Here is a 25,831-nt window from a genome sequence, read left to right on the forward strand (position 1 = left end):
TTTTATTCAGTGCCGAGTCAGTGTTAAGAATTAGTCATCACATCACAGTAAAGCCATCTGTAGAGACATAATGGATCTGGAATTAGGATTTCAGACTAAGAACTACAAACAGGACATCTGCACGTTTCAGAAAGCCCAGTTTAAGACTTTTTAAGATCTTTTTAATGCTACCTGGAATTGAATTTAACACCAACTTAACAACCAAAACAAAGGAATAAAAAGCTGGCAAAAACAACCTATTTCCAATTGAACACAGAAAGTTGTGAATGTTCTGAAACTATTAAAGGGCATGTTAAGACACCAGGACATTGTTTACAAGACATGATGTTCAAATGTGTTTATTAAAGCAGATGCAATGAAAACAGAACATGTTTCGCATATTGTGTTAACCCTCTTTTGCTTTATAAACCTGCATGCACCACACTGAATATCACTGAATGTAAACAACGTCAATAGTAGTTTGATTTAATTCATTTTATTAACTAAAGAGTGTATTACTCTCACACAGAGAAAATTAGTAAGACCTCTAATAACTGTATTTACCTTCTGCAGGTCTGCGATGGCCTGCTTCAGACTCTTGGCCAGCTCGTATCTCTCCTGGCGGACCATGTCCTGCTTCCTCTGGTCCAGGAGCCGGATGATGTGGGCCACTTCGGGGTCCTGGTACATGTCGAAGGCCAGGTCGTCCAGGGGGGAGATGGACTCGCACTTACTGGGGAAGAGGGGAACAGTAGATTCAGTGTCAGGCCGTAGATTCAGTGTCATTTCATTTATAGTAGGGTGGATGCTTTCCATGCGGTTTTTCCTCTGAGAAATCTTGGAATCCTTGGGTATTTTTGAATATACCTGGAAAATAGTCAATTTCTGGGCGAGTTATGGAGGTTGAAACGATTAATTTTGATATATTGTCAAAATCCCCATCCCTAATTATTTCTACAACAGAATGATATCCTGACAGGTCTGTGAGACTTGCAACAAGTTAAATACAGAAATTAGAATAGCTGATCAGGTGCCTAAATTCCATAGCGGCCACTAATTGACTCCATCGGATATATTTGAGTTGAGACAATGTCAGTGCAGAAATACATGCCTCATTATCGGAGTACATGGGTAAGATCCGGGCTAGGTGTTGTGCAATTCCAGATCAGAGAGGGGAAAACATTGACCAACCCTGGGAGTGAAACCCTGAGGTGAAATGTCCCCCCTCGGATTAAAATAAATAACAACTATTTCGAAATGTGTTTTCCTCTTCGCACGGGCTCCTTTGGCCGCCACCTGCATTGTCCTCGGATCGCGGCTGACCCTGAGTGCCTTATTGGTTGGCGTCCAGACTAAATGGCTTTGTTGAACGAGTGTTATTGTCACAAGACAAAGGAACCGGGGTTCAATGGCCTGGCCTCACCCCATGTAGGTCGTGTCCAAGGCCGCCTCCAGCTGCGTACTGTTGAGGTAGTGTTCGATCAGCTGCTCTCGGCTTGGCTGGGGGCGAAACAGATGGACAAATTACGCACGCATGCACATATACGCTTGTATTGCTGTGCTCACGAGGAGCTGTCGACTGCATGTTTCTTAACCCCTAAGCTTAACCTTGACCCTTAATAGACTCTAGACTATACATCGACTTTACCCTTACCTAACCCCTATGAAACAGCCCCTTCATTATATATCCAAAAGTCAAACCTGTCCTCACAATGGTAGTCATACAAGTATACACTCTTACTCACACACCACGCACACTCTTGTTCTTATCCATCCATTAGCTACAGCCATATGGGGAGATCTGTCATCTGCTGTGTACCAACTGCAATCGCCAGAATTGTCCAGTTATGTCCAGTTTCCAGTTATGAGAACAGGAGCGGCGCGTGTTGATGATGTCATTCTCGGATTACTTAACGAGCGCCAAGCGTAAATATACGTTGGGTATGATGAGGGACAAACGTCCTTCCTCCTGCCCTGTAATAACTGGGAGCGAAAAGTATGAAAAACTTCCTAAATTCAAAATAATCTAAGCTTCTCCGCAACATGAAAAAAAGGAGGGAAAAGCTGAAACTGCTCATATTTGGTGGTTTTTGCTTTGGCAACAAGTCGCTTTGTATGTCATGCCAATAAACCACCTTGAATTGACTAATGGTGGTCGTGTGTGTGTGTGTGTGTGTGTGTGTGTGTGTGTGTGTGTGTGTGCGTTAAGCCAGCACATAGTTATGACAAGCGTGCCGTCACTCGGGACATCTCACCGATTTAAACAGGCCTGCCCTTTGGATCTTATCAGATCCAGTGCCTTTCTAAGCTGCACAGTTATCCCTCCATAGGACTCCATGTCTTAGTGAACACACCTTCCACCCATAGGACAGATATAAGAGAACAAGATCCAGCCAGCCCACTAGGCAGGATCACCGCAGTGGTCGAGGTGCTCAGAGTCGGATTAGCGGAGCAACAATGCACAGCTTGTTCACTGGAATCTGTGCGAGAGTGTGTGTCTGCATCTTTGTACGTCTCTGTGTGTCTGTATGTGTGTGTGTGTGTCTCTGTGTTTCTGTGTGTGTGTGTTTTAAGGTGCTCTCTCTCCTCCAGGAGCTGTCCGTCTGCACGTCTATCTGATTACAGCAGCTAACTAAAGGCCTCCTGTGTGATTACACACTACCTTCCCTCTCCGTCTCATTACTACATTCCTCACACATACACATACACACACACACCCGCACACACACAATCAAGGTAAACACATGTGCATGTATGCACACAAAAGCTGCATCTTTGGATCGGTGCCTGTGAAGCTGAATAATAATATTGTTATTGATGCTGAGCTTTGCATTTTTGGAAAGAAACTCGTCAAAAAGTGTACATGGAGTAAATGTATGGAGAAAAAGGTAATGTAAAAAAGTATGGAGTAGCATTAGCTGAACGCATTTCAATAGTGAAAATGAATATTCTGCTGGAGTAAATTTTTTCGCTAGTATGCTACCACTGCCACCTCCTCTTGGATTTTGGGACAAACTTCAAGGTCGTGTCTCAAAATATATCTGGAAAGGACAGTTCCCTAGAATTAGAACAACTATATTACAGCATGACAGAATGTCTGGGGGTCTAAATGTCCCAAATTTTGAATTGTATTATTATGCCTTCATGCTTCGCCCTTTAAAGAATTGGTTTAATGATAACTCAAAGGTGCCGTGGATAGAGGTTGAAAAGCAAATAGTGTCACCTTTTTCACTTAAAGACGTATTGTTCTCTGCCTTGTCTGACCATTATTGTTTCAAACATTTTGGCCCGATTGTTGCTCATTCTATTTATATATGGAACTGTGTAGAAAAACTGGGCGCTTGGAGATTGGATTGGCACCTTGATACTCCAATATTCAGGAATAACCATTTGAATATTGGGGGGAAACCAATCTACTTCCCACAGTGGATTTATACTCTACCAGACATTATGAATGACGAAGGATTAAGGTCCTTCCAAGATCTGAAACATGATTTCAATTTGCCTGGGTCATCCTTTTTTTTTTATCTGCAGTTACGCACTGCTATGCGCACATATGGCGTGCCGTGGAATCAGCCTCTCAAAATGCACCCAATGGTGGAAATGATGAGAACTCTCCATCCAGGTGTGGGTTTTGTGTCATATGTGTACAAAAAGATGCAACACAACACTCAAGGTTACATGGGAATTGTTAAAGTTTGGAATACCGATTTGAAAAATTATGGCTTGACAATAGATTGGAAAAGAGTATGGAGGAACATTTCATTAACATCTCGCAATTACAATAATCAGTTGCTGCACTATAAAATGATTCATAGATTCTATCTATCGCCTAGAAAGTGTTGCCAACTACAGATAACCCCCAGCCCTATTTGCTCGCTATGTTCACAAAGGTCGATTGGCACCTACATCCATATGTTTTGGCAATGTTCAGGTGTAAGATCATTTTGGGTACAGATTGCACAGGTCTTATCAGATATTATTGGCACTGAAATACCATGTTTGCCTAATGTTATATTGTTGAATGATGATTCCTCCCTCAATATATTAGGCAAACAAAAAAAAATTTTCTTCTGTGGTCTTACAGCAGCAAAAAAGATTTTAGTAATGAGATGGAAACCACCGCATGTCCTTAAATTAGATCAGTGGATGTCTCTATTTTATAGTATACTTGTTTTAGAATCATCAATAGCAAGTGTAAATGGTGCAAAAAGGGAAACAGTTGAAGCACTTACAGATGCAGCCGAATTAGTCAAACGCCATATATAATACTAGTGGGGTGTAAAGTATATTATACTGTATTGTATTGCATGTATGTATGCATGCGTATGTATGTGTATGTATATGCGTACATGTGTACTGTATATGTGCTTGTATGTGGGCTGTATATGTATATGTATATACGTGTGCAGTGTGTGTGGGTGTGCGTGTATGTGTATATGTGTGTGTATGTATATGTTTACATGTGTACTGTATATGTACTTGTATGTGGGCTGTATATGTATATACATGTGCAGTGGGTGTGTGTGTGTATGTATATATATGTATGTATATGTATATATATATATATATGTATGTGTGTGTGTGTATATATGTGTATATGTATGTGTATGTGTATGTATATGTGTATATATGTGCATGTATATGAAATACTTTGCACTATTATACCCCCCTTCATTCCTTTTTTTTTTTGTTTGTTTGTTTCTCTTTAATATTTATTTATTTATTTTGCCTTTATTACTGTTGTGCTTTACCGCGTTTCTGTCAATGGGTAATACCTGGGACGATCTCTGTGTGTTTCCGATGTCTATTCCCATGGACTATGTATTGCAGTTGTGCATTTGCTACTTGGTTGACCCAGCCTAATTATGTGGGTGTTTTCGCTGGCGTACTGTGGATGTTTTGTGGATAGTAGGTCAAGCAACGTTGTACTATTGATGGCTTGACACACACATGCACAGAACTTGTACATCTAAATTTATTTGTTTGTTTTTTGTTTTTGTTTTGAAGAGGCCTGAGAGGGGGAATGGGGAAGGGGAATGATAGCGGCCCAAGTCATGTATATGAATCAATAAAAAATTGGTCATAAAAAAAAAAAAAAAAAAAGTATGGAGTAAATAGCGTCCCAAGAGGAAAATAGGATCCTTATTATACTATTACACCATTTTTCTCCCAGAAATGACATGTTGCATCTTATAAGACAATAAGCTGGTGGTTGATATGTGAGTCTGGCTCATATAAGCTTATGCTGTACCACTAAAGTGCATTATATGATGAATGCTCATTAAGCCTGTTTCCCGTTTTACTGCGCCAAAAGCTAAAACGGCCATCACTGTGAGTTCAATGACAACAGATGGGTGATGAAACATCAATCAACTCAATTCCAAGTGACTGATGACAGGGAAATTTCTACACACATTCACAACACAACAGCACCACCCACTGTTGTGCAGATGTAAGTTCAACACAACATGCGGATGAACACTCACACAGACAAACGTTCAGGAGCGCTCACTTACAATTGTGTTAAAAGCACTGCCATCCACAGAGTCTCCGAGAACATTAATGGCAACCAAAGCAACCTGAAATCATAAACAGATGTTGGTGAGGTGGTTGAATGAAACAGAACTGAGAGAGAAAATGTTAAAAATGAGTGTGGAAGTGTATGTCTGTACAAATTACTGATCAAGTGAAAATCAATGCATGTGAAAAATGGATTAGTAATAGTGTGTTACAAAGGCCTGGCCTCCCTTTCACTACATTGTAAGTAACGAATCGCACACTGTCTGCAGGTTTCAGAAGGCCGTTTTAACACTACCTGGAATTGAATTTGAGACCAACACAACAGCAAAAATAAAGAAACAAAGCCGACAAAACCAGATTATTTCTGTTTGAACATAGCTACATACCACATACTAAGCACAATATTTTAACTTTTTGTGTTATCAGATTGAGCATTACTATAAAAACAATACTGCTACAGTTTAAGTTGAATTATATTTGTTAACTTTTTTTAAAATGACAAAAGAGTGAAATACGCCGTTTTGGCACAAACATTGTCCCAATACAGCCATGCAGAATATGGGCGTATGTAAGTAAACAATTGTAAAACACATTCATTTTAATACAAATCTAGCAATTACACTTCAATCAACACTGAAATATAAAACAAGATCAGAATGAATATCTTTATCCTGAAGTAATGCTCAGCAACTTTCACCAAGGCCTTTAAAATTGTAGGCTACATGGAACATATCAAATTGATTGATAAATTTTTTCTGTTAAAAACTTTGAATAAACCTTTTTAATAAACCTCTATAGACATAAGAAACTACTTTTGATTCTAAACTACTACTTCTCTTTTGCTAGTATAATACATGTTTGTATGTGTCCTGGGACTAGGGATGTCAATGAATAGAATCAGAATAGAGAATATTTTTGACCGGTTACGCATGTCGGTCTATAGGTTAATTTGCATACACCAGTGTTGCCAATTTGGCGACTTTGTCATTAGACTTAGCGACTTTTCAGACCCCCCTGGCGACTTTATTTCTCAAAAGCGACTAGCGACAAATCTGGCGACTTTTTCTGACCATGGGAAGCAATGTTAATGTGTTGAATCCCAAAGCATTTGGCAATAAATTGGTTCGGTTGATGCCGGTTTTCTCTACTTGCTTGTCTAATCCAGAGAGGTCTGATGATCGCAGCGCTTGCCACACACAGCGTAGCTCCCTCCCTCCGCTGAGAGCAGGGACTGTAGGATAGGGTCCACTTGTAATTGCTAACGGCGTACGCCGAAACTGGCCCGGGTGGGCGGAGTCAGCACTTAATATTAAAACGGGCTACGCCGCGGCGTGCATAACAAGTGCAGATATTTATATGCAAATTACAGCAAATGGACAGCGCTTCGAAATGCGGCGCCAAAGCTCATCTATCTACTAAAGCAAGAATCTCGGTCTGTCTGTGAGTCTGACTGAGTGTGTGTGTTCTTCACATATCTCGAGAACCGTTCGTCCGATTTACTTCACACTTGGCGGGTGTATTGCTGGGGACCAAGGACGTGCAGTGTCGGATTTGGTGCAATTTGGACACGCGACACGGTCATTATTAATAAACTTTGAATAAACAAGCGAACAGCGCTCTGTGCAGCAGCGGGGCGAACGGGCACTGCACTAGTTGAGTTAATGGAGCGCCGGACTAAAAGGAAAGCGCCACTTTCTTGTATTTCACTAATTTTGCGTTTTTTCTTAAAAATTAACCGGTTAGTTACCGGTTAATGGGTGTCGGCCTATCGAAAGCAAAATTAACCGAAACTGACATCCCTACCTGGGACACATTCAAAGACCTGTAAAACTCCTCATAAGACTGAGGGATAACTTCAGCTACCAGCAGTCTACCAGAGCTCATCTTGACCAGTTCACACTCCTAACATTATAAAATAACATTTTGAATCTATAGGCCTAAGTATTTCATGGGAATATTAACATATTTACATTAATCTAATATTGACCTAGAATATTAATTAGGATATGAATAGGATACTAAAAATGATGTGATCATGCTGCTATGCTAGCATTACTTACGTCAGCATGCATTTTGAGTTGACCTAAGTGCTGTTAGAATCCTCTACCCACAATGCTTGTTCAGTGTCAAAAGTGGGGTTTTGCTTGGTGTCAAAAGGGCGTAAGTGCAGTTACGCCCTTTTGGCAGCAAACAAAACCCTACTTTTACTGTTACGGCTTTCAGTTTTGTTTAATTAAAACTTATGGGTCATGATTTCAGTTGTGTCCTTTTGGCACTGAAAAGATCTCACTGAGACCTTTCAATTGATATATAATACTCATATTCGCCCAAAATTGCACTTACGCCCCATAGGCTCCAAGCCCTCAATATATATGTGCAGAATATGAAAAATGGCAACAAGAAATGAATTGTTAAGGGACATTAAGTCCAACTGTGTTAAAGGATAATTCCTGTTATTTTCAACCGGGACCTTACTTTCCTAGTTTTTGCCATCATGATGATTGGTTGTGTTTGAAATTTTGTCACCTACTTCACTGTAGAGCTTAACATACCTCTGATGATCTATCATGGTCCTCGCTAATTTCTGGATAGGAGCCACTTTGGCACTGACTAAATCATTGTAGGAAGCTATACATAATTGTTTCTGGCTCAGTCCAAAGAGGTCTGTATGCTTTTTTAAAATCACTTATTTTTTATAGACTTGCTTTTATGTGATGATGTTTTTATGAATTACCTTGATTGATGATTGTTTACTTTTATGCTTCTTGCCTTGATTTCATATCCGAGAACCCCAAACAAGCGTCTAATCCCATGTTCACACTGTGAGCAACACAATCATCACGTCACCAGAAGTCTTTTCATTTTCCTATAGTTTTTTTCATTTCCTATACTTTTATATGATAGTCTACAGGAATAAAAAGCAGCAAAAAATATGTGATTTGCCAGTTAATTGGAGCGTCTCGCACCTCTCTTGCAACTCAGTACCATTTGTTGTTTTCTCCTTTTTCTTTCATTTATTGTTGTTTCCATTTGCCATACTTTTTATTGTGGTACTTTTACATGACTGTCTCTTTGTGTTTTTGTTGTATGTAAAGCACTTTGTGAACATTGTTTTTAGAAAAGTGCTATACAAATAAAGTTCTTATCTGACAGAGTACCTGATTGTAGAGGTTGTAGCGGTTGGTGTGGTTTCTGTGGAAGGTTATTCTCAGGTAGGTTCCGATGGCGTCTACGTGGACGGACTTCAGCTCCCGGGACTTGAAGCCTGTCTTCTCATTGTCCGATAGAGAGACGTACCTGTGGATAGAGTACAATGTGGCTTTTTCAGTTCACCTCTTCTGCCGTGACAGTGCACTACATTTGCATTCTATGGTAATTCCTATTGGTAATGCCAAATGACATCAGCTGTGTGTATGTGGATTCTCTGTACATTCTCTCTATATATACTGCGATGCGCATACCGGCAATGTGTCACGAAGGAAATTGTGATAGAAACGTTTGTTTAGCACTTCTACATCATGCACTTTACATTTGGAGTATCTGTAACAAAAAAATAAAAATAAATACATTTTTCTATGCCTTTGTGAAAAGGACTCTTTCCTAATAGTCAGCAGGGATTCTTCAGGACCTGCTCATTTCCCTTTATGTTGTAAATTCACATTGTTTCTTCATATTCTCTCTTTTTTTTTTTAACCTTTATTTAACCAGGTAATATCTCATTGAGATTAAAAGGAAATCTCTTTTACAAGAGCGACCTGGCCAAGAGGGCAGCATACTTTTGTCATGTGTTACTTTGCAAATATGTTGATATTAGTATTATTTTTCACTTACTGTATTTTCATACTGCATATATTTAATGATTTTGGTACCTTTGATCATCATATTTTTCATTCTTTTTTTGTCTCTGTTATATGGCACGCCCTGACCTGCATACATGCTGTAATTCATATATTTCATACTTTTCATTCTTATATTTCAACTTAATACATTCTTGTGTCATAATTGCCAGTTCCATTGTGTTTAATACCCCAATTCCTACATATATGCTATTTTTCTTTGCTGTAATTCCATTATTATTCTGCTGCTTTAGCGACCCAGTTTCCCAACAGCCATCATTAAAGTTTCATCTTATCTCGACCTAAATGTGTATTTCTGATTAAGAGATGCTGAGAGCTGAGTGTCCCAGCTGTCCCCGGCCTGATCTGCAGTCTCACCCCAGCCTGCGGAGCTGTGCGGGGAACCCGGGGGTGTTGGTTTCAGGGAGGGTGTCTCCGATGTGGAACTCCACCTTGGCTGGGATCAGGTACTGGTGGGCCAACAGCTGCAGCTTCCTCACCCTGCAGCGCTCCACCAGCTGGAGGGTGATCTGCTGGGGGTAGGTGCACAACCTGGAGGGGGAGGGACGCAAACATTACCATAGAGATTGTTAAGGATTATTTTTTGCCATCTTCCGCCTTTATTTGTCGGACTCAGTAAAGAGAGACCATAAAGACTGAAGTTAAAACCATGTTTCCAAAGTATTTACAATCACATACAGGAGCGTCACAGGGAACAAAGTGCGTGGAAGGGGCTGCACGATTAATCAAAAAACAAAAGTTGAATTTATTTATTTTATCTATTTGCATATTTTAAAAAATTGGTACAAACGAGAAAAACAAGAGATATAGTTATGGTGCATGAGAGGTCAACAAGAATTGTGAGAATTGTGTGTGTACACCAGAGAGAGAGAGAGAGAGAGAGAGAGAGAGATTCTCCACGTGTTCCATGCCTCCTAATGGCCACTAGGGGCAGACAGGCTAACCTTGAGTGAGTGAATGAATGAAAGAAAGAATATATAAGAGAGAGAGAGAGAGAACCAATAATTTAATAGTGCAACTTAAGAGAGTGTGACGATGTAGCTTGGCTCAGATCTGTTGACAGTTTCTTTTTGAAGTTGCTTAACGACAATAAACTCTTCACAATATTTAGGTTAAATTGGCAGAAGTTTCATAATGATCTGAGAAAGTAGTCATTCATATTAATGTTTTTTGTACACATGGTTTATTAAGATATGACAGGTATGTGCTGGCCCGGACAATATTACAGTATGTTAGGTAAGGGTCAATCATGCTGTAATACAATGTTAGCAGACATGTAACATGAACTACATAGCTTTTAATGATTTTGAACTGAATCAATATGGTTTTTCCAACTCAGATTCAGATCTACTAACATTCCAAGGGAACAGATGCAAGGAACTTGATTCATTTCTACTGCATCAACAATGACTTTTGCATATTCCTTACAGTATGTTTTCTTTTTTTATTTGTAAATATAATGCAGCTTAACTTTTTAATATTCAATGATAATTTACTGAGTTGAAACCATCTTGAGATACTAACCATTCCCTCAAAGGCTATTTTTTATTAGCGATTGGAAATCTGTGTGAGATAAAATCAAGTTGGAGTCATCAGTGAACGGTCAGAGAATGTGTTTGAGTGTATTACTTTGTGAAATCATACAGTGTCAGTCATTGAACTCTAACATCTACTTAAAAACAAACCACTATGTGTCTGTACCTGGTGGATCTCCAGCCATTGACAGTGGGTGCGTGGATCATCAGCTCCTTGGCACTGAAGTTGTCCTCATGACCTGAAGAGCTGACCACGATGAATCCAATCTTCCTGGGCATCCCTCTGATGGACACTGACAGAACAGACAAGCAACAGATTGTCTTTTGTTTTTTTCATTTTATTTATTTAACAAGGTTAGTCCCACTGAGATTAAGAATCTAATTTTCAAGGGAGACCTGGCCAAGGTTTTATTTATTTTGACACCAACCTGGCAAGGGTGGACTATGAATTGTTGTTTCCAAACAGCATTTTTAATTATTTTTGTGATACTCTGTTAATCCCCAAAGGACATTACAAAGGTTGTTTTTAGATGTTCCTGCTGGTGTGTAGAAAGTCCTAGTCTTGATAGGTTTCTAGGAGAGAACGTCCCGCCAAACTCTATTCAAAAATCTGACAATTCAGTGTTGCCTTATTTGTCGGCAAACGTGCACACCTCGTAGATCATAATTTAAGGCCGTTACGAATCAATAGGGTCTAGTGGCAATTCGGCATACAAATGATGCGCCAACCAGCACAGTGTTTCAATAAATCTCAATTTTTAGAATTGGTTCACACTGCTCGCTACCGCGCTTCACGGTGTATTCTGGTGGAAGAGGATTATGGGAAACACAGCGAACCACTTTGTAAAGTCCAGATTTTATAAGTATATAAGTATATAAGTACTGTCTGGTGTGTTGAGTGTATGTCGAATTGCACAGTGGATCTTAACGATTCGTAAAAGTTCTCACGTTATGTTCTACGAGGAGTGTATGAGAATAAGAAAAGCAAGATTAAACGGACGGATTATTGAATTGAGTTTGGCGTACCATTCTCTCCATACATAAAAACGGAGCTATCTTGGATAGGACAGGGAGCCCCTGTCGATTTGAGGACGTGGGGGGGGGGACAGACCACCGCATTAGCTAAGTACTCAGCCAGACAGCTAGCTAGTTCTGCAGTTGCTATATTTTCACCAGCTAGAATCCTATAAATGTACTGACAACTGATATGCGACATAACAAGTTTAAAGTAAATGGAAGTTTTACTGCATGTATTTCAAAGATATCTTACCACGAACATCACCGTAATGTTGACAGGTCGCAGTCCCATTTCATCTCCATAACCACCGCTGACAACAACCAGCGCGGACATGCGCAATGGCAGTATTATGGTCACTCGCAAGGAATTGTGGTCAATGAAGTTTCGACATGTGCAAATAATTTTCAACATCAACAGCCACTTCACGCAGCTATTTCGCAATAAGACCCACTTATTGTTGGTTGTATTATAGTTATGCGTACATGTTGTGACGAATGACAATATCGATAAGCTTCCAAATATACGTTTTGATAACTTCTTCCTGGTGGTCTGGCGAAGCAGAGCAACGTCAAGCAGCCAGAGTTAGCGATAATACCGGAAGTTATGCGACTTTCCATTCAAAATAAAAGCCTAACATTTGTGTCGTTAAAAACTAAATAAACATTAGGTTGTGCAAAACAAACAGACAAACAACTATGATCATGTATATATCATCAATTGATCTGTTCTTTCTTAAATATGTTCTTTAACTTCATTACTTTGCAATGCTCCAATGCAGTCGTTGTCAATATCATTTATGTTGAAGATTTTGATCGGAAGTTCTATTTTTTGTTGTCCTGGCTGACTTGACAAGTGTAGTCACGCTGTTACAGACACGTGCAGTAGGTGGCAGCATGCAGCTCTAACGTTGGTTGCCGTCCGACAGTAAACCAGAGAAGAAGAAGACTTGACAAGTGGTGTTTAGCAACAGCATGGATGACTTAGAGAAATGGCCAGAAATAGACAAAGCAGCGAAAGAGAAGAGACGTGAACTGGTTTTACAGGGCACGGCGGTTGACAGCAGAGTTTCCTCTAATGGGGGTCTCAGTTCTGCCATCTTTTCTCTCAAACTGCTGAATTATCTTGAAGTTAGCCAGTGTCCGAGTTTGACAGAGATCCACGAGGACATCAAACATCTAACAAACCTCCAAAGCCTCATCCTCTGCAGGAACAAGCTGGCCTCCATCCCGAAAGTCATCGGTAGTCTCGGCTCCCTGAAGGTTCTGGACCTTTCAGTCAACAGCCTCCGAATTTTACCAGAGGAAATCACTCGGCTTGGGGAACTGAACACGCTCAATGTGAGCTGCAACAGCCTGGAGTGCCTGCCTGAAGGACTGAGCCAGTGCACCAAGCTGTCCACCATCAACATATCCAAGAACCACATCACGGGATTCCCCGCTGACTTCTACTCAGACCGGCTGGATCTCCTCAGCACTGTGGTCGCCTCGGACAACTCTATTGAAGAGCTGAGTGGTGATGTTCACAAGCTGTCCGCTCTGAAGGTAGGCCGAACATTTTAGTGTTCCCTTGCGTATCGGCACGCATACATATCTGACATAACACGCCATTTTCTGAATGAGTGGGACCTGCTCTTCAATTCGGCGTACACCCAAATACACCAAGCAGCAGTTATTTAAATAAAACCTCAACTTTTTAAATTACTTCCCCATTCTTCCTCTCCCAAAGTAACGCTAACTTACACTGTGGAGGGCGGTAGCAAACAATGTTAATAACCAATGCTCTAAATTGACATTTGATTGAAATTAAGTGCTGCTAGGTGGATTAGAGGTATGCCGAATTTAAGAGGAGCTATATTTTAAAGGTCTTAAATCATATTTTACGAGTATATTTGCCGATACGCAAGGCAACATTAAACTGTCAGATTATTCAATGAGTTTGGCTTGTCCCTCCACACAACATAACGGAAAGTATCGGGGCCAAAGTGCAAAATATTCTATGGTAGATCATTGTTGTTGTTGTTTTTTTTTGGGGGGGGGGGGGTTGTTCCTCATATTGCTATAAATCTTCTCCACAAAAATTCTGGCATTTAGCTATTTAGATAATGTGTGCAAATAGTTTTGTCTAGGGATGTCAGTTCTCTAACCAGTGGTTCTCAACGTGGGGTCCTAGGGGGTCCCCAGCAAATAGGTCAATTGTTAAACTTCACCATTATTTAATTTACAAGAAGTTAACACAATTAGAGAATATAGAAGAATGACTGTTTTGATCATAGTTTCACTGTTATCTCTCTACCTACAATACAGATAGTCATGGAATTCTGGACAAAATCATATCTAACAATAAAAGTATTCTCAGATTTGGGTCAGAGAGACAAAATCTCATCAAATTGGGGTCCGTGGCCCTAATGTGGACTAAATTAGGGGTCCTTGATATGAAAAAGGTTGAGAATCACTGCTCTAAACCTTAAGCTATGGCAAAGTCTAAATAGACAATAGACAACATTTCTGGGGAATTTCTGGGGTACAATGACACATGACTGACAAAGATATTATTTGGTCAATGTGATAAATTGTTAGGTCACCAACCTATCATCTTAGAGGGAACACTGGTCCTGATGCTTCCTGATGTGACTTTTAAAGATATGGCTTCCAAATAGACATAGAAATTTTGCTTTATCTTTGCTCTCCATTATAATGATAAAAAAAAAACTGCTGACTTAGGCTAAGGTATGGAGAGTGCCGCATCTTGCCACACCCAACTGATGCTTATGTCTGTCTCCCCAGATGTTGGACCTCTCCAACAACAAGCTGAGCGAGATCCCCCCAGATCTGAGCGACTGCCCCAAGCTGAAAGAGATCAACTTCAAAGGCAACAAGTTCAAAGACAAGCGTCTGGAGAAGATGGTCAACGGCTGCCAGACCAAGTCCATCCTGGACTACCTCAGAGCCGGCGGCAGAGGAAAAGGAAAAGGAAGGCAAGGAGAGGATGGAGACGACGCGGAGGGGGGACGAAACGCAGACAAGAAAAAGAGGCAGAGGAAGAAGAAGAAGGCGGCGGCGGACGACGAGGACGAGGAAGAGGAGTTGAATAAGCTGGTGGTGAAGGTTCTGCACGTGTCCGACGCCCCCGCGGCGCTCACGGTCACAGTGAGCGGGGAGGTGAAGGACGTTCGGCCGTACTTGGTGTGCTGCGTGGTCCGGGGCATGAACCTGAAGTCTGGGAACTCTCTCAAGAGGTTCCTGATGGCCCAGGTAAGGTCAAACTCAGACTCGAGTCACAGTTTTATTTGCTTGAGACTTGACTTGATGCATGAAGAGAAGACTTGAGACTTGACTTGGGTTCTGGTGACTTGGGACTTGACTCTGACTTGTACTTTGATGACTTGGAAAAGGTTTCTAAAGTCTTGACTTGAGATCTTGTGTTTGTGTAAATGACTTAGATTGAAAGTGATGAGATTTGTTCCAGCAGACGACTGAATTTAAATTCTGTTTTCTGAATTTGTATGGAATGATTGAATTTATTGAAGTTGAAACTGATTATAGAAATCAAACTCATGATGCTCTTACCAAGTTTTTATCCTATTAAATCCATATTGCATTGAAAAGTCCTAGATATTTAGTTTTCTTTAAGATATTAAATTGATACTGGACTCTTGATTTGTTCTGACTTGAATTGCTGTTCTACATTTAGACTTGAGACTTGACATTAATGACTTGGACTTGACTTGGTAATCTACATTTAGACTTGAGACTTGACTTGAAACTTGTGCGTCAAGACTTGAGACTGACTTGGGACTCGAGCAAAGTTGAACTGGTAACACCTCTGTGCATAACTCAAGAGTATTACCACTTCACCAAAAAAAAAACACTCCCCTGTTGTTTTTCTAGACCAAGCTTCATGATGACTTGTGTGGTAAAAGGACCACTGCAACCATCGCAACTCATGACATGCAGCTTCTCAAGGCTCCACTGGTGTACGACGCCAAGCCACCTACCCAGCTGAAGGTATCATACTATTAAATATACCATTTATGCATTAAATTCAGCTTTAGAAGTCCATAAACTGTTGCGGTTTCGTGGTTCGCTGTTTTTCCGGTGAGAAATCAAGCCCAGCCACGCAAAACCTAACATGTTCTGATCGGACTAGAGTTGTTCTCATTTCTCTGTTTATATCAGTCGCTGTGTATTTCATTGTAGTTGTCGATGGAAAGCTGTTAAAAAGCCTCAGATTGAACATGATGATGAAACTGTTTTGTTAGATCGTGCCGCTGGGTCGGAAGGAGATAACGGCCGTGGAGCTGATGAGGCAGCTTCAGCTGGAGGCCGACGAGCAGAGGAAGCAGAAGAAGAGGCAGAACGTCTCGGGCCTCCACAAGTCAGTACAACACACAACTTATACATAACATTAGTTTTGTCTCATTGTGTGTGTGTGTGTGTGTGTGTCTTTAAGTTTTGAAAGTTACTGCTTAGTTGGAGTTGGAGAAGGTGATGTGAATGAGATTTTTTGTGCAAATATCAATTGATTTTCAAAATATATTAAAAAAAAAAGCAAGACCAACAAGATATATACACAAAGCTACTCACAAACAACCAGATAACACTTTACTTGAAGTGGTGCTTATGAGGCAACATGAGTGCATTATAAACACATTGTGAGCGCATTATGATTATTATATTCAGAGCGTGATATAATAAACACTGCAAAAAATGTAGGCAGTTGAATATTTTATGGGAAAGCTGTATAGTCAATGACATGATCTGGGATGTTTGTCTGATGATCATATTGTAAGAAAAGTTAATCTCTGCTTCTAATGGTCTTATAATCTGCTGGTAATGAATCACAAAGCACTTCATGTAAAGTGTTATTGAAAAACATTAGAATTAGGATTAGAATTAGATTTGTAACCCTTTCAGTTTGGAGACAGATTCCTCTGAAGTGGAAGCAGGCACGGCCTCCCACTTGCACTATGACAATGAGATTTTTGGATGTCATTATTTTCCAGGAACAATAAAACCACTATTCTTTCCTGTCTCTGTTTGGAGGGGATTTTGGGCGGGTTGTCGGCACAAAGAAAACATTCTTTTATCCAGCATTTCCTTTGTTTGGGGCTCAGCTCCAGCATGATGAGCAGGCTGTTTTTTTTGTTTCGACACATGAGGGCAGTATAACACTTTGAAAATGAGAATACCAGTATGTTTCACAGCACAACTTTTTAGCCTGCATAGTGCCATTTTACAAGCAAGAGTTTTTGGGAACACATTGTGAATGCATGATAATTATTTTAATCAGAGCATGATATGATAAACACATGGTTAATGATGTGATATTGCAAGTAAAATTCATCCATGCTCCTAATAGGCTTATAATCTGCTTGTAATGCATCACAATGTACTTCAAGTAAAGTGCTACGGAGGCTTTATGAGTTACTGTCAGTTCAATTATATAGCCAAAGTTAGATGGGTATTACATACACCAACTGCATCCACACTGTGGTTTACAGTTGAATGCTACAACCTTTCATTCCTCCCAGCTTAATCCTATCATTGAATGCTTTGCATTCAATGATACACACAATGTTAACCTTCTTTTTCAAGGCATTTCATCTTCCAGAGAAGGTCACCTAAGCTCATCCAGAATGCAGCAGCTAGGATTTTAACTGATGCCAAATGAAGAGACCAGCTGTCCATGAGTTTAACATCCCTCCACTGGTTACATTTAGATTTAGATTTAGATTTGGATTTGGTTTTAAGATTTTACCGATCATGTTTAAAGCATGACTAGGTCTGGGCCCAAGCTACATTGCAGATTTCTAAGTTCCCTATGAGCCAGAGCCCTCCCGATTGATTCGAACTGTCCTCATGCTAGACTCAAGACTAAAGGTGATTGATTCAGTACTCAGTCTAGACTCAAGACTAAAGGTGATTTTGCCATCAGGCCTCCTAGACTGTGGAACGACCTGCCTTTGGAACTTAGTCTGTTTAATTCAGTGGCACTCATGAGAACACATTTTTGTGGACTTTTTTGGAAACTGGAATTTCCTTTTTTCCCCTTGTTTTGTTACTCATGTTTTCTTTAATTTCTGTGATTTATTTTTGCACACTTGTTTTTGAATGTGACTGAACTGTTATCTTATTTTATGCATTTTACTATTCCTTGTTTTATGTTTTGTAAAGGATTTTATAAATTCTGCTTCTGGATAACTGCAAGAACAATCTATTTTATTTTATTTTATTTATGTTATGTTTATTTTATTTTTGTATGTTACAGATACCTGCAGCTTCTGGATGGCAAAGCACTCTACCCCTGCCTGCTGGATGCAGATGGACATGTGATCTCATTTCCACCGATCACCAACAGTGAGAAAACCAAGGTGTGTGTGTGTGTGTGTTTGATCTTAATCTGACCATAGACAGTTGTCTTTCTCACAGGTCACTGCTTAAGTCATTCTCAACAGTTAAGCAGCCAAAACTGGAATTTAATCTGTTTTAAGGATGCCATTATGTAAAGCAATCCTGACATAATGTTATCCAAAGATCTTAAACACCTCAGTGACTTGCATGTCATTGTAAGGGTGTGTTAAAATGAAAATAAGGCTGGCTGATAGTTAAACTGTTTTTTTTTTTGTTGCTTTTTTATAGGACTTTGTACATTGACTGACTAGACAGGAATACCGGATACAAACAGAAATTATGTTTTATTGCTACCTATGCTTCCTTCCTAGTTATCATAATTGAGTCCTCAGATAAGAGAGGAGGTGAAATTAAATGCTGTCACAGAGATTTGGATAGGATACAGTCGAGCTGATGTTGACAAATGACAATGAACCCAACGATCCATCGAATATGCAAGGTGGTTTTTGTCTAATTGGAATCCAAGACATATCTGTTGCCATATATTTAAATGGAAATAATATACATTGACACAATCAGCCGGTTTCTGTGTTACAGATCAGGAAGACGACCAAAGAGCTGTTCCTGGAGGTGACGAGCTCCACCAGCCTGCAGACCTGTAAAGACGTCATGGACGCTCTCATCGCAGTAAGCTTCACTCTTTCTCTGTTGATTTATGCTGAAAAAATTAAGACAGCCACCACTTCGGTTAGCTATTCTGTAAGTTTTGCGCTTAGAAAATCTGAATTATTCAAGATTTTAAGTCACTTTGTAAACTGATTCAGCACATTGCCAATAGGTTTAGACCAATATATGAGGCAGATATTGGCTTTTTATTAAAAAATTACATCTGGTCCAGTCAGTGTTGTCCACCTCTGATATGATGCAGTTTGATTGATTACATATTTTATTGTAGAATTGATCGATACTACACTGGTTGTCTATGGGGAGAAGTGAACCTGAACTGATTCTGATGAGACATTTTTATCAGATTCCACACAAGCATGTCTGATATGTTTTTAGTCATTGTTATAATTATCCTGGGTTTCAATGGAGAGTTTTAGTGTTCCATGTTCTAAATGATGTTTCAGAGGCTTTTCCACCTTCTGACAAGAATACAAATACTTGAAGTTTTTGAATTGAATTTTTGAACGATTTAAAGATATTGAATATCCACTATCGCCACTCTCAATCCCAAAAAAACAGCCTTCAAAAACCCACCTCAGTCTTAACCCTAAGTTCCATGTTATTTTCACAAACACAAGTACACAGATCCAGATTCCAAGAAAAAGCAACTCTCCATTTTCACGTGACTTCAGATTACCGACCCTCTCGCAAGAACAGAGAGGTGTGGGGGGGAAATGAGGAAAACTGTCAGGGCAGCAATATCCGTTGACGTCTGACCCCCCCACCCCACCCCTCCTGTCAGTGGAAGAAGTGAGCTCACCGCGGCAGGCCGCCCCGTCCCGGCGGTGTACAATGTCACCGATTGACACACACAGCTCACAATACCGCCGCTGCAACTCTAGAGCCTCGGCCGCATTGTTGCACACACCGTCGACCTGTTTGGGTGACGTTCACGTCTAAACAGATCGAAGGAGTCGGATCATATCTGGACTCTTTCTGTTTTTTTTTATTGATTCTGACCAATGTAACCCGGAATACGCCTCAGCTCCCCCATGACCCTGAAAAGGAATGAATGAAAAAAACGAATGGAACGCATAAATTAATGAATGATGTGACCCCTAGTGACAACCGGACAATTACTCCTCACCATCACTGAGAAAGCAGCCTGTCACAACTGCTAAACAATCCCGTCTTAATCCCTTTTCCCCACTTGAATAGAGCTTTAATTAAATTACCGGTGATGTGAAATTAGATGGAGTTGCAGAGGAGCTCTTACACGGAGAACGTGACTTGGAAATTGAAACCGCAGGTTTAGGTTTGCAAGGACGCACAACTCATTTCCTGCTCCGAAGAACTAGTCCGATATTTCCACAATCTCGGCGACAGATCACATACCCCCAGTACTGAATATTTTAGCAACGTAAACAAACGTGAGGATTCATCTGGGAGATGTTTGGGATACGGTTAGCCAGGTCTGCCACAGTTTCATTAGGTCAGATGCGTTAAAGGAATTGAGGAAAATCTTTGTATGTATGTATATGGTAGATATATTTGAAATCCATTAATAAGTTTATGTAATAGTTTGGTCAATATTGGCCTTTTCAGTTCTGGTCCAGTCAGTGTGGTCCACCTCTGATATGATGCAGTTTGATTGATTACATATTTATTATAGAAGCCCTTAACCTGAACGGATTCTAATGAGACATTTTGATCAGATTCCACACCATAGTAGTATGTTTATACTTAGTTTCAATAAGTTGCAATGGAGAGTTGTAGTGTCCCATGGTCTAAATGCTGTTTCAGAGGCTTTTCCAACTGAATACTTGTCATTTTTGGATTTTTTTTGTCATGAAAATGATCAAATTTAAAGGTATTAAATATTGTCTATTAGCAGCTTCAGTACAAAAATATTGTATTAGCCTTCAAACAGTATCAGTCTAACCCTAATATCTAAATGTTGAGTTTTACAAATTGCTGTTTTGATGACCGTAACTGTATTTTGTCTTGAGAACTTTTGGGAGAATTATACTAACTGTAGAGCGAAGAGAGATTCTCATAAACAAACCAAGAATTATCACACATTTAACAGGCATTTCCCATGTTTTTACCACAGAAAATGGCGGAATTGAACAAATTCACAGCAGAGCATAAGGAGGAGGCCGGGTCGGACGGGGAAGGAGAGGCGCCTCCCGAACCGGCCGCCGACAGCAACACCTCAAGCGAACTGATCGTCCAGCAGATTCGAACCGTCGACCAAGACGGGAACCTCAAGGTGGTCTACCCATCGAAGACCGACCTCTCCAACGACGTCAGCAACTTGACCGTCGTCTGGTAGTCGTACTGTCCGTAACCTCTGTTGTTTACACTCATTCACATGCTTCACTAATTAATCCTGCGCAGATCCGAAATTAAGGCTGAATTTTTGAACACGCATTTGTAAACATACAGGAATCCTGTTCAGCAAAGAAAACCTGACCATGGGATTGTTTGTGTCATTCAGGCAAAATCCTGCAGAAGTTTGATTTCGGCATAATATTAGTTGTTAATAAATGTTGACCGTTTAATTTACCAGCTGTCTGAACCACATACAGGCCTGTGTAGGCTAATGGTGTTGACAGTTTTGATCCTGTTGGCACTTCCTGAGAGCATGCTAAAAATGACGTAAATTAAACGTTTATATAACATACACAAAATATGAATTTTTGTATACTTGTTTTTGTATTACTTCCAAAACCATGTCTTTTGATTAGTTTGTTTTTGTTTGTTTATAAACATAAAGCATTTCCATTTACCCTTTTAGCAGCAGGGAATAAAGTCTGAATGAGTCTTAAAAATAAACTTTAACTTCAACAGCCAGAGGCACAGGTGGTTGTCATTCAATTATGTATTTCATATGGCACATACAGTGGTTTACAATTTTTTTCCCAAATATGAATTCCTAAAAGTGGTCATTCTTGAGTTCCTCATTTTTAGTTTTTTTTATTTAGTCTCTATCTTTGGTGCTAAACGTTCATTGCTGTGGTGTTTCTGCACTGCACTTGAGATGACCTGTCAATCAGTGTGTCCAGTACTGTGTAGTCTTTCTTCTTGGATTTTCTGTTCCTGAAGTTTGAGTTTCTGTGGGTGGCGCTCTTTTCTTTGTCTGTTTGCTGCTCATGCTAACTACCCAGTTCTTCTTCTATTTATTCCAAACAAACCAGAAAGTAAAACGCATCACTTTCACGGGACAGAGCTACCAGACACCAGGTGTTTAGAACAGCAAATGGAAAAGCTTTTATGAACTGACTATGCGTTGAATCACTATTGTGTTATAGCAATCGTAAACAGAGAGTAGCAAAACAGACGTTTATTTCTATGATAAATGTCATGCATTAGTATGTAAAGGCTTACATTAATATGAAAGACTTGCAAAAGGTTTCATTTGGAGGTTGTGTGTCCAGGATGCGTGGCTCTTTGTCAACTGTGAAAGAGCTTGGGTATTCAAAGGTAAACTAGAAAGCGCATGGGTACTGTTACAGATCGAGTGACTGCTCAGGGTTGTGTGTGCGTGTGTGCGAGGGAGGCGTCTCGAAGAGACGGGCAGTATAAAAGAAAGTTGCCGGTCAAGCGTGTCCGTCTGCGTCAAAGATGGATTAGTTTGCCTGACAGAAGATGCACGTTTTCATTTAAAAGCAACAACCTGTCGGAGCTATGAAAAGTACACACAGAGTACTTCAGAATAAGCAAGCTTGGTCAGAATCAAACAGGAATTGGAGGTTCAGCCGATGGGGATTGAACGTCACTGAGAGGAAAAGTCAGTGCTTGGAGATTAACGTCCAACGGATTGACAGGCTGAGCATTGCGAACGTCAAGACCGCACGAACATCCGCAAACTTTCAACCAGCTGCAAAGTCAGCCAACCCTGCACACCTGGTTCGGTCAAGACACTTCATGGTTCAGACTAAACCGAGACCAGTTTCTACTGCTTCAGTCCACCACGACATCCCGTTACCACCTATCAGTGGATCAAGAATCATCTCTGGCAAAGCGGAGCGCACTTCTGTACCATTACACACCGAGCGGTCAACCTTAACAAATGGAAGCAATACCCAACTATTAGTTTCTAGTGTGATGAAAGAAAATACAGTGTTTCATGTGTCGGTTGCCTGGTGTGGGAAAGGACTTCAGAGGTCTAATAAATCAAATAAAATCAGTGGTGCTCTTGCAGCACGAAACAATGCGGTCATCCAGCATTCAGAGACTTGCCCTAGACTTGTAAAAAGGCCTTTTGATGCCCAGCCATCTGTGACATTGACTCCAGCACCGGTGGACCCTACAATAAGTCAAAAGAAGAATGACACTAGTGACCCCAGTGCCAATGACAGCGGTGTGATGATGCCAGTCGGGATTAAACGCGACGCCAGTCTCTGTGAAGCAAGGCAACAAAGAAATTTGTGCTCCGATGATTCGGCTATTGAAACAGAATCTCAGTGCTCAGAAGACAAAGGGCGTCCAAAGACTGGCAGAGGCTCGCTTTGCCTTAATGAGGACGATGAGTACTACACGGACCAGAGGATCGCAGAATGGGTCCTGGAAGTCAACTCCAGTCTCTTCTCCACGTCAAATGATGAGCTGAACAGCTCAAATCCTGCAGAGGAGCAAGACGTGGCTACCATAAAGATAATCTACAACGGAGATTGATTAGATAGATGTTTTTGCTGTCACAATATTGAATGTATGTACATTAGGCATAGCATCACATCATTGGAATGTAATTCAAATAGCGGATATAAATGTATTTACACCAATATAATCATACAATCAACTTTATTTGCATATTTTTATGCCATAATATCATATTGGTTGTAATATTATTTCCTTCTTTCCAGTACAATCCCCGGCCTTGAAGAGCACCTCTGGTTGTTTGGATACTTTAAGCACTCCTATTACCTTTCTGCTTTGAAATTCAATCTAGACATCACTGAGGCACGGTTGTAATAGCCCAGTTTTATTGAGACAACAAAAGATTAAACACAGAATAGAGATTCCATATAGATTATTTACATACTCTTACAAACATTATTTCCAATATTCTTGCATCAAAAAAAATGATGATTTCACCAGAAATTCAGACCCTACACTTGGTCCCTGTGATGTACCATGCTAATTTTGAATCCATCGTTTTAAAACAACTTATTGACCATTTCTCTTAAAACTTTAATTATCTGCCTGACTTCTGAAACACAGTGGATTTGACTTCCCTTCAGCATTAAAAATGCTTCATTTGTGACTGCTGACGTCAAAAAGCATGGCCTTTTGGTTCATCCAGAACGTCCATATGCAAGCTCTTTCCTTCCTGGCTGGACTCCACAGTCAGCACTTATGGACGTAGTATCCAGTGACGTATCCTATGATGTAAATGGACACCAGTGCAGCCAAAGCTCCTGCCGCCTTCACCACTACTCCGGTGTTGCCAGTACACACTCTGTGGTAGAGCCTTTAAAAGCAAGAAAAGGAGAGGCAGAGTCAGGTCAAACATCTTAAGGACAGACCAATGTTATTCTGATATTACATAATGCCCCTGTTTCACCATGTTATCACTACTGTTGTGAAATGGCTGTAGAAGTCTTACAAAGCCTGCCAATACTCTTATTTTGCATTTTACTTACATTTGTTTTTTTAAGACTGATACTGAAATTTTGTGCTGTGACCCTTTTCATACCAGACAAATTCAGAGTATTTAGTGTTTCCCCCAGAATTGTATCTGTCAGGGTGGAAAAGCCTCTGAAACAACATTTAGACCTTAATGGGACACTAAAACTCTCCATTGAAAGCCAGGATAATGATGATAATAACATATTCATACTGTTGTGGAATCCATTAGAATCAGTTCAGGTTAAGGGCTTCCCATAGACAACCAGTGTAGCATTGATCAATTCTGCAATAAATATGTAATCAAACAAACTGGAAGAGCTAGAGGAAGTTCCAGAGAAAAAGGATGTCAGGGATGCTCTTCTTGCCCTGTATGCCACCGCAGCCCTAGCAGCTAAAAAAATGGATGGATGGGTGGATGGATGAATCAAACTGCATCATATCCATCATATCAGAGGTAGATGACACTTGCTGGATTTTTAATAAAAACCCAATGTCGACCCACTGGCACAATGTGGACTCTGCAAGCTCCATCACCATGTGTCCTAAAATTCAAGAACTCTTTTCTTTGTACCCAAGTTCCCCACCTGTTGTGTGTTAAGTGTACTTCACCCAAATCTTCCTACAGCTATAGTAGATTGCTCATCAGCAGCCTCAGAAAATTCTCAACGAGATGAAGACTTTCTTTGATCTTTCCATCTTTTTGTCAGGCCGTGTCTTGTCTTACCTCATCACACCGGACTGCGGCGCAGCCACGTCCATGTTGATGTTGTCCTCATTCCAACGGTCGTATTGCACGCTGCCAGCACCGTCTGCGTCCATGTGGGAAGCCGTTCCTCTCCTCAAGAGGTTTATCTGCTGCAATCACCGTTCACTCACTCGTTCCCTACTCAGCCTGGAGAGATATCGATTGTGCAATATCACCATGAGTAGGAATATTTTGTCAGCGTGCAACAAAATGTCTGGTAACACTTTACCTGAACTGGTGCTTAGAACTTTTATCATGCTCATCATTATTATAATCAAAGCATGGTATAACAATGTACAAAGAATGTACTTTATGGGGCAACTGTATAGTTAATAATGATATTGGATGTAATTTTCTGATGTTTGTCTAATGATTATACTGTAAGAAAAGTTTATCTATCACATTGCACCTCAAGTAAGGTGTCACCTCATGTTTTCCACTTATTACACATATGACATTCAATTTCTTATGTGCAAATAAATCATTTCAATGTCTTTTTGAAATTTATATTCGTTAATCAACTC

At 40.2% G+C, this 25,831-nt stretch overlaps 3 protein-coding genes across 3 annotated transcripts in view; 1 reads left to right on the top strand and 2 right to left on the bottom strand.

Annotated features, from left to right (window-relative positions):
* Positions 1 to 12,204, bottom strand: part of cep104 (centrosomal protein 104) — a 37,980-nt gene extending 25,776 nt beyond the window's left edge. The window contains exons 1-7 of the mRNA XM_071916697.2: positions 12,165 to 12,204; positions 11,061 to 11,187; positions 9,717 to 9,890; positions 8,661 to 8,799; positions 5,499 to 5,561; positions 1,403 to 1,479; positions 544 to 712 (exon numbers count right to left, since the gene is read on the bottom strand). Coding sequence (XP_071772798.1) covers positions 544 to 712; positions 1,403 to 1,479; positions 5,499 to 5,561; positions 8,661 to 8,799; positions 9,717 to 9,890; positions 11,061 to 11,173 — 735 coding nt within the window. The 5' untranslated portion in view covers positions 11,174 to 11,187; positions 12,165 to 12,204. The remainder of the gene's footprint in view (positions 1 to 543; positions 713 to 1,402; positions 1,480 to 5,498; positions 5,562 to 8,660; positions 8,800 to 9,716; positions 9,891 to 11,060; positions 11,188 to 12,164) is intronic.
* A 645-nt stretch (positions 12,205 to 12,849) lies between these two features.
* On the top strand, positions 12,850 to 21,824 carry lrrc47 (leucine rich repeat containing 47). The gene is made up of 7 exons (XM_071916687.2): positions 12,850 to 13,453; positions 14,696 to 15,163; positions 15,800 to 15,916; positions 16,171 to 16,286; positions 18,180 to 18,282; positions 18,860 to 18,949; positions 21,042 to 21,824. The coding sequence occupies exons 1-7, from the start codon at positions 12,884 to 12,886 to the stop codon at positions 21,261 to 21,263; spliced, it is 1,686 nt and encodes a 561-aa protein (XP_071772788.2). The 5' UTR covers positions 12,850 to 12,883; the 3' UTR covers positions 21,264 to 21,824.
* A 2,456-nt stretch (positions 21,825 to 24,280) lies between these two features.
* smim1 (small integral membrane protein 1) lies at positions 24,281 to 25,381 on the bottom strand. The gene is made up of 2 exons (XM_071916654.1): positions 25,287 to 25,381; positions 24,281 to 24,404 (listed from the first exon to the last, which is right to left on the bottom strand). The coding sequence occupies exons 1-2, from the start codon at positions 25,379 to 25,381 to the stop codon at positions 24,281 to 24,283; spliced, it is 219 nt and encodes a 72-aa protein (XP_071772755.1).
* Positions 25,382 to 25,831: the final 450 nt, after the last annotated feature.

This window comes from Centroberyx gerrardi, chromosome 14 (assembly GCF_048128805.1).
Source record: "Centroberyx gerrardi isolate f3 chromosome 14, fCenGer3.hap1.cur.20231027, whole genome shotgun sequence".
Lineage (NCBI taxonomy): Eukaryota > Metazoa > Chordata > Actinopteri > Beryciformes > Berycidae > Centroberyx > Centroberyx gerrardi.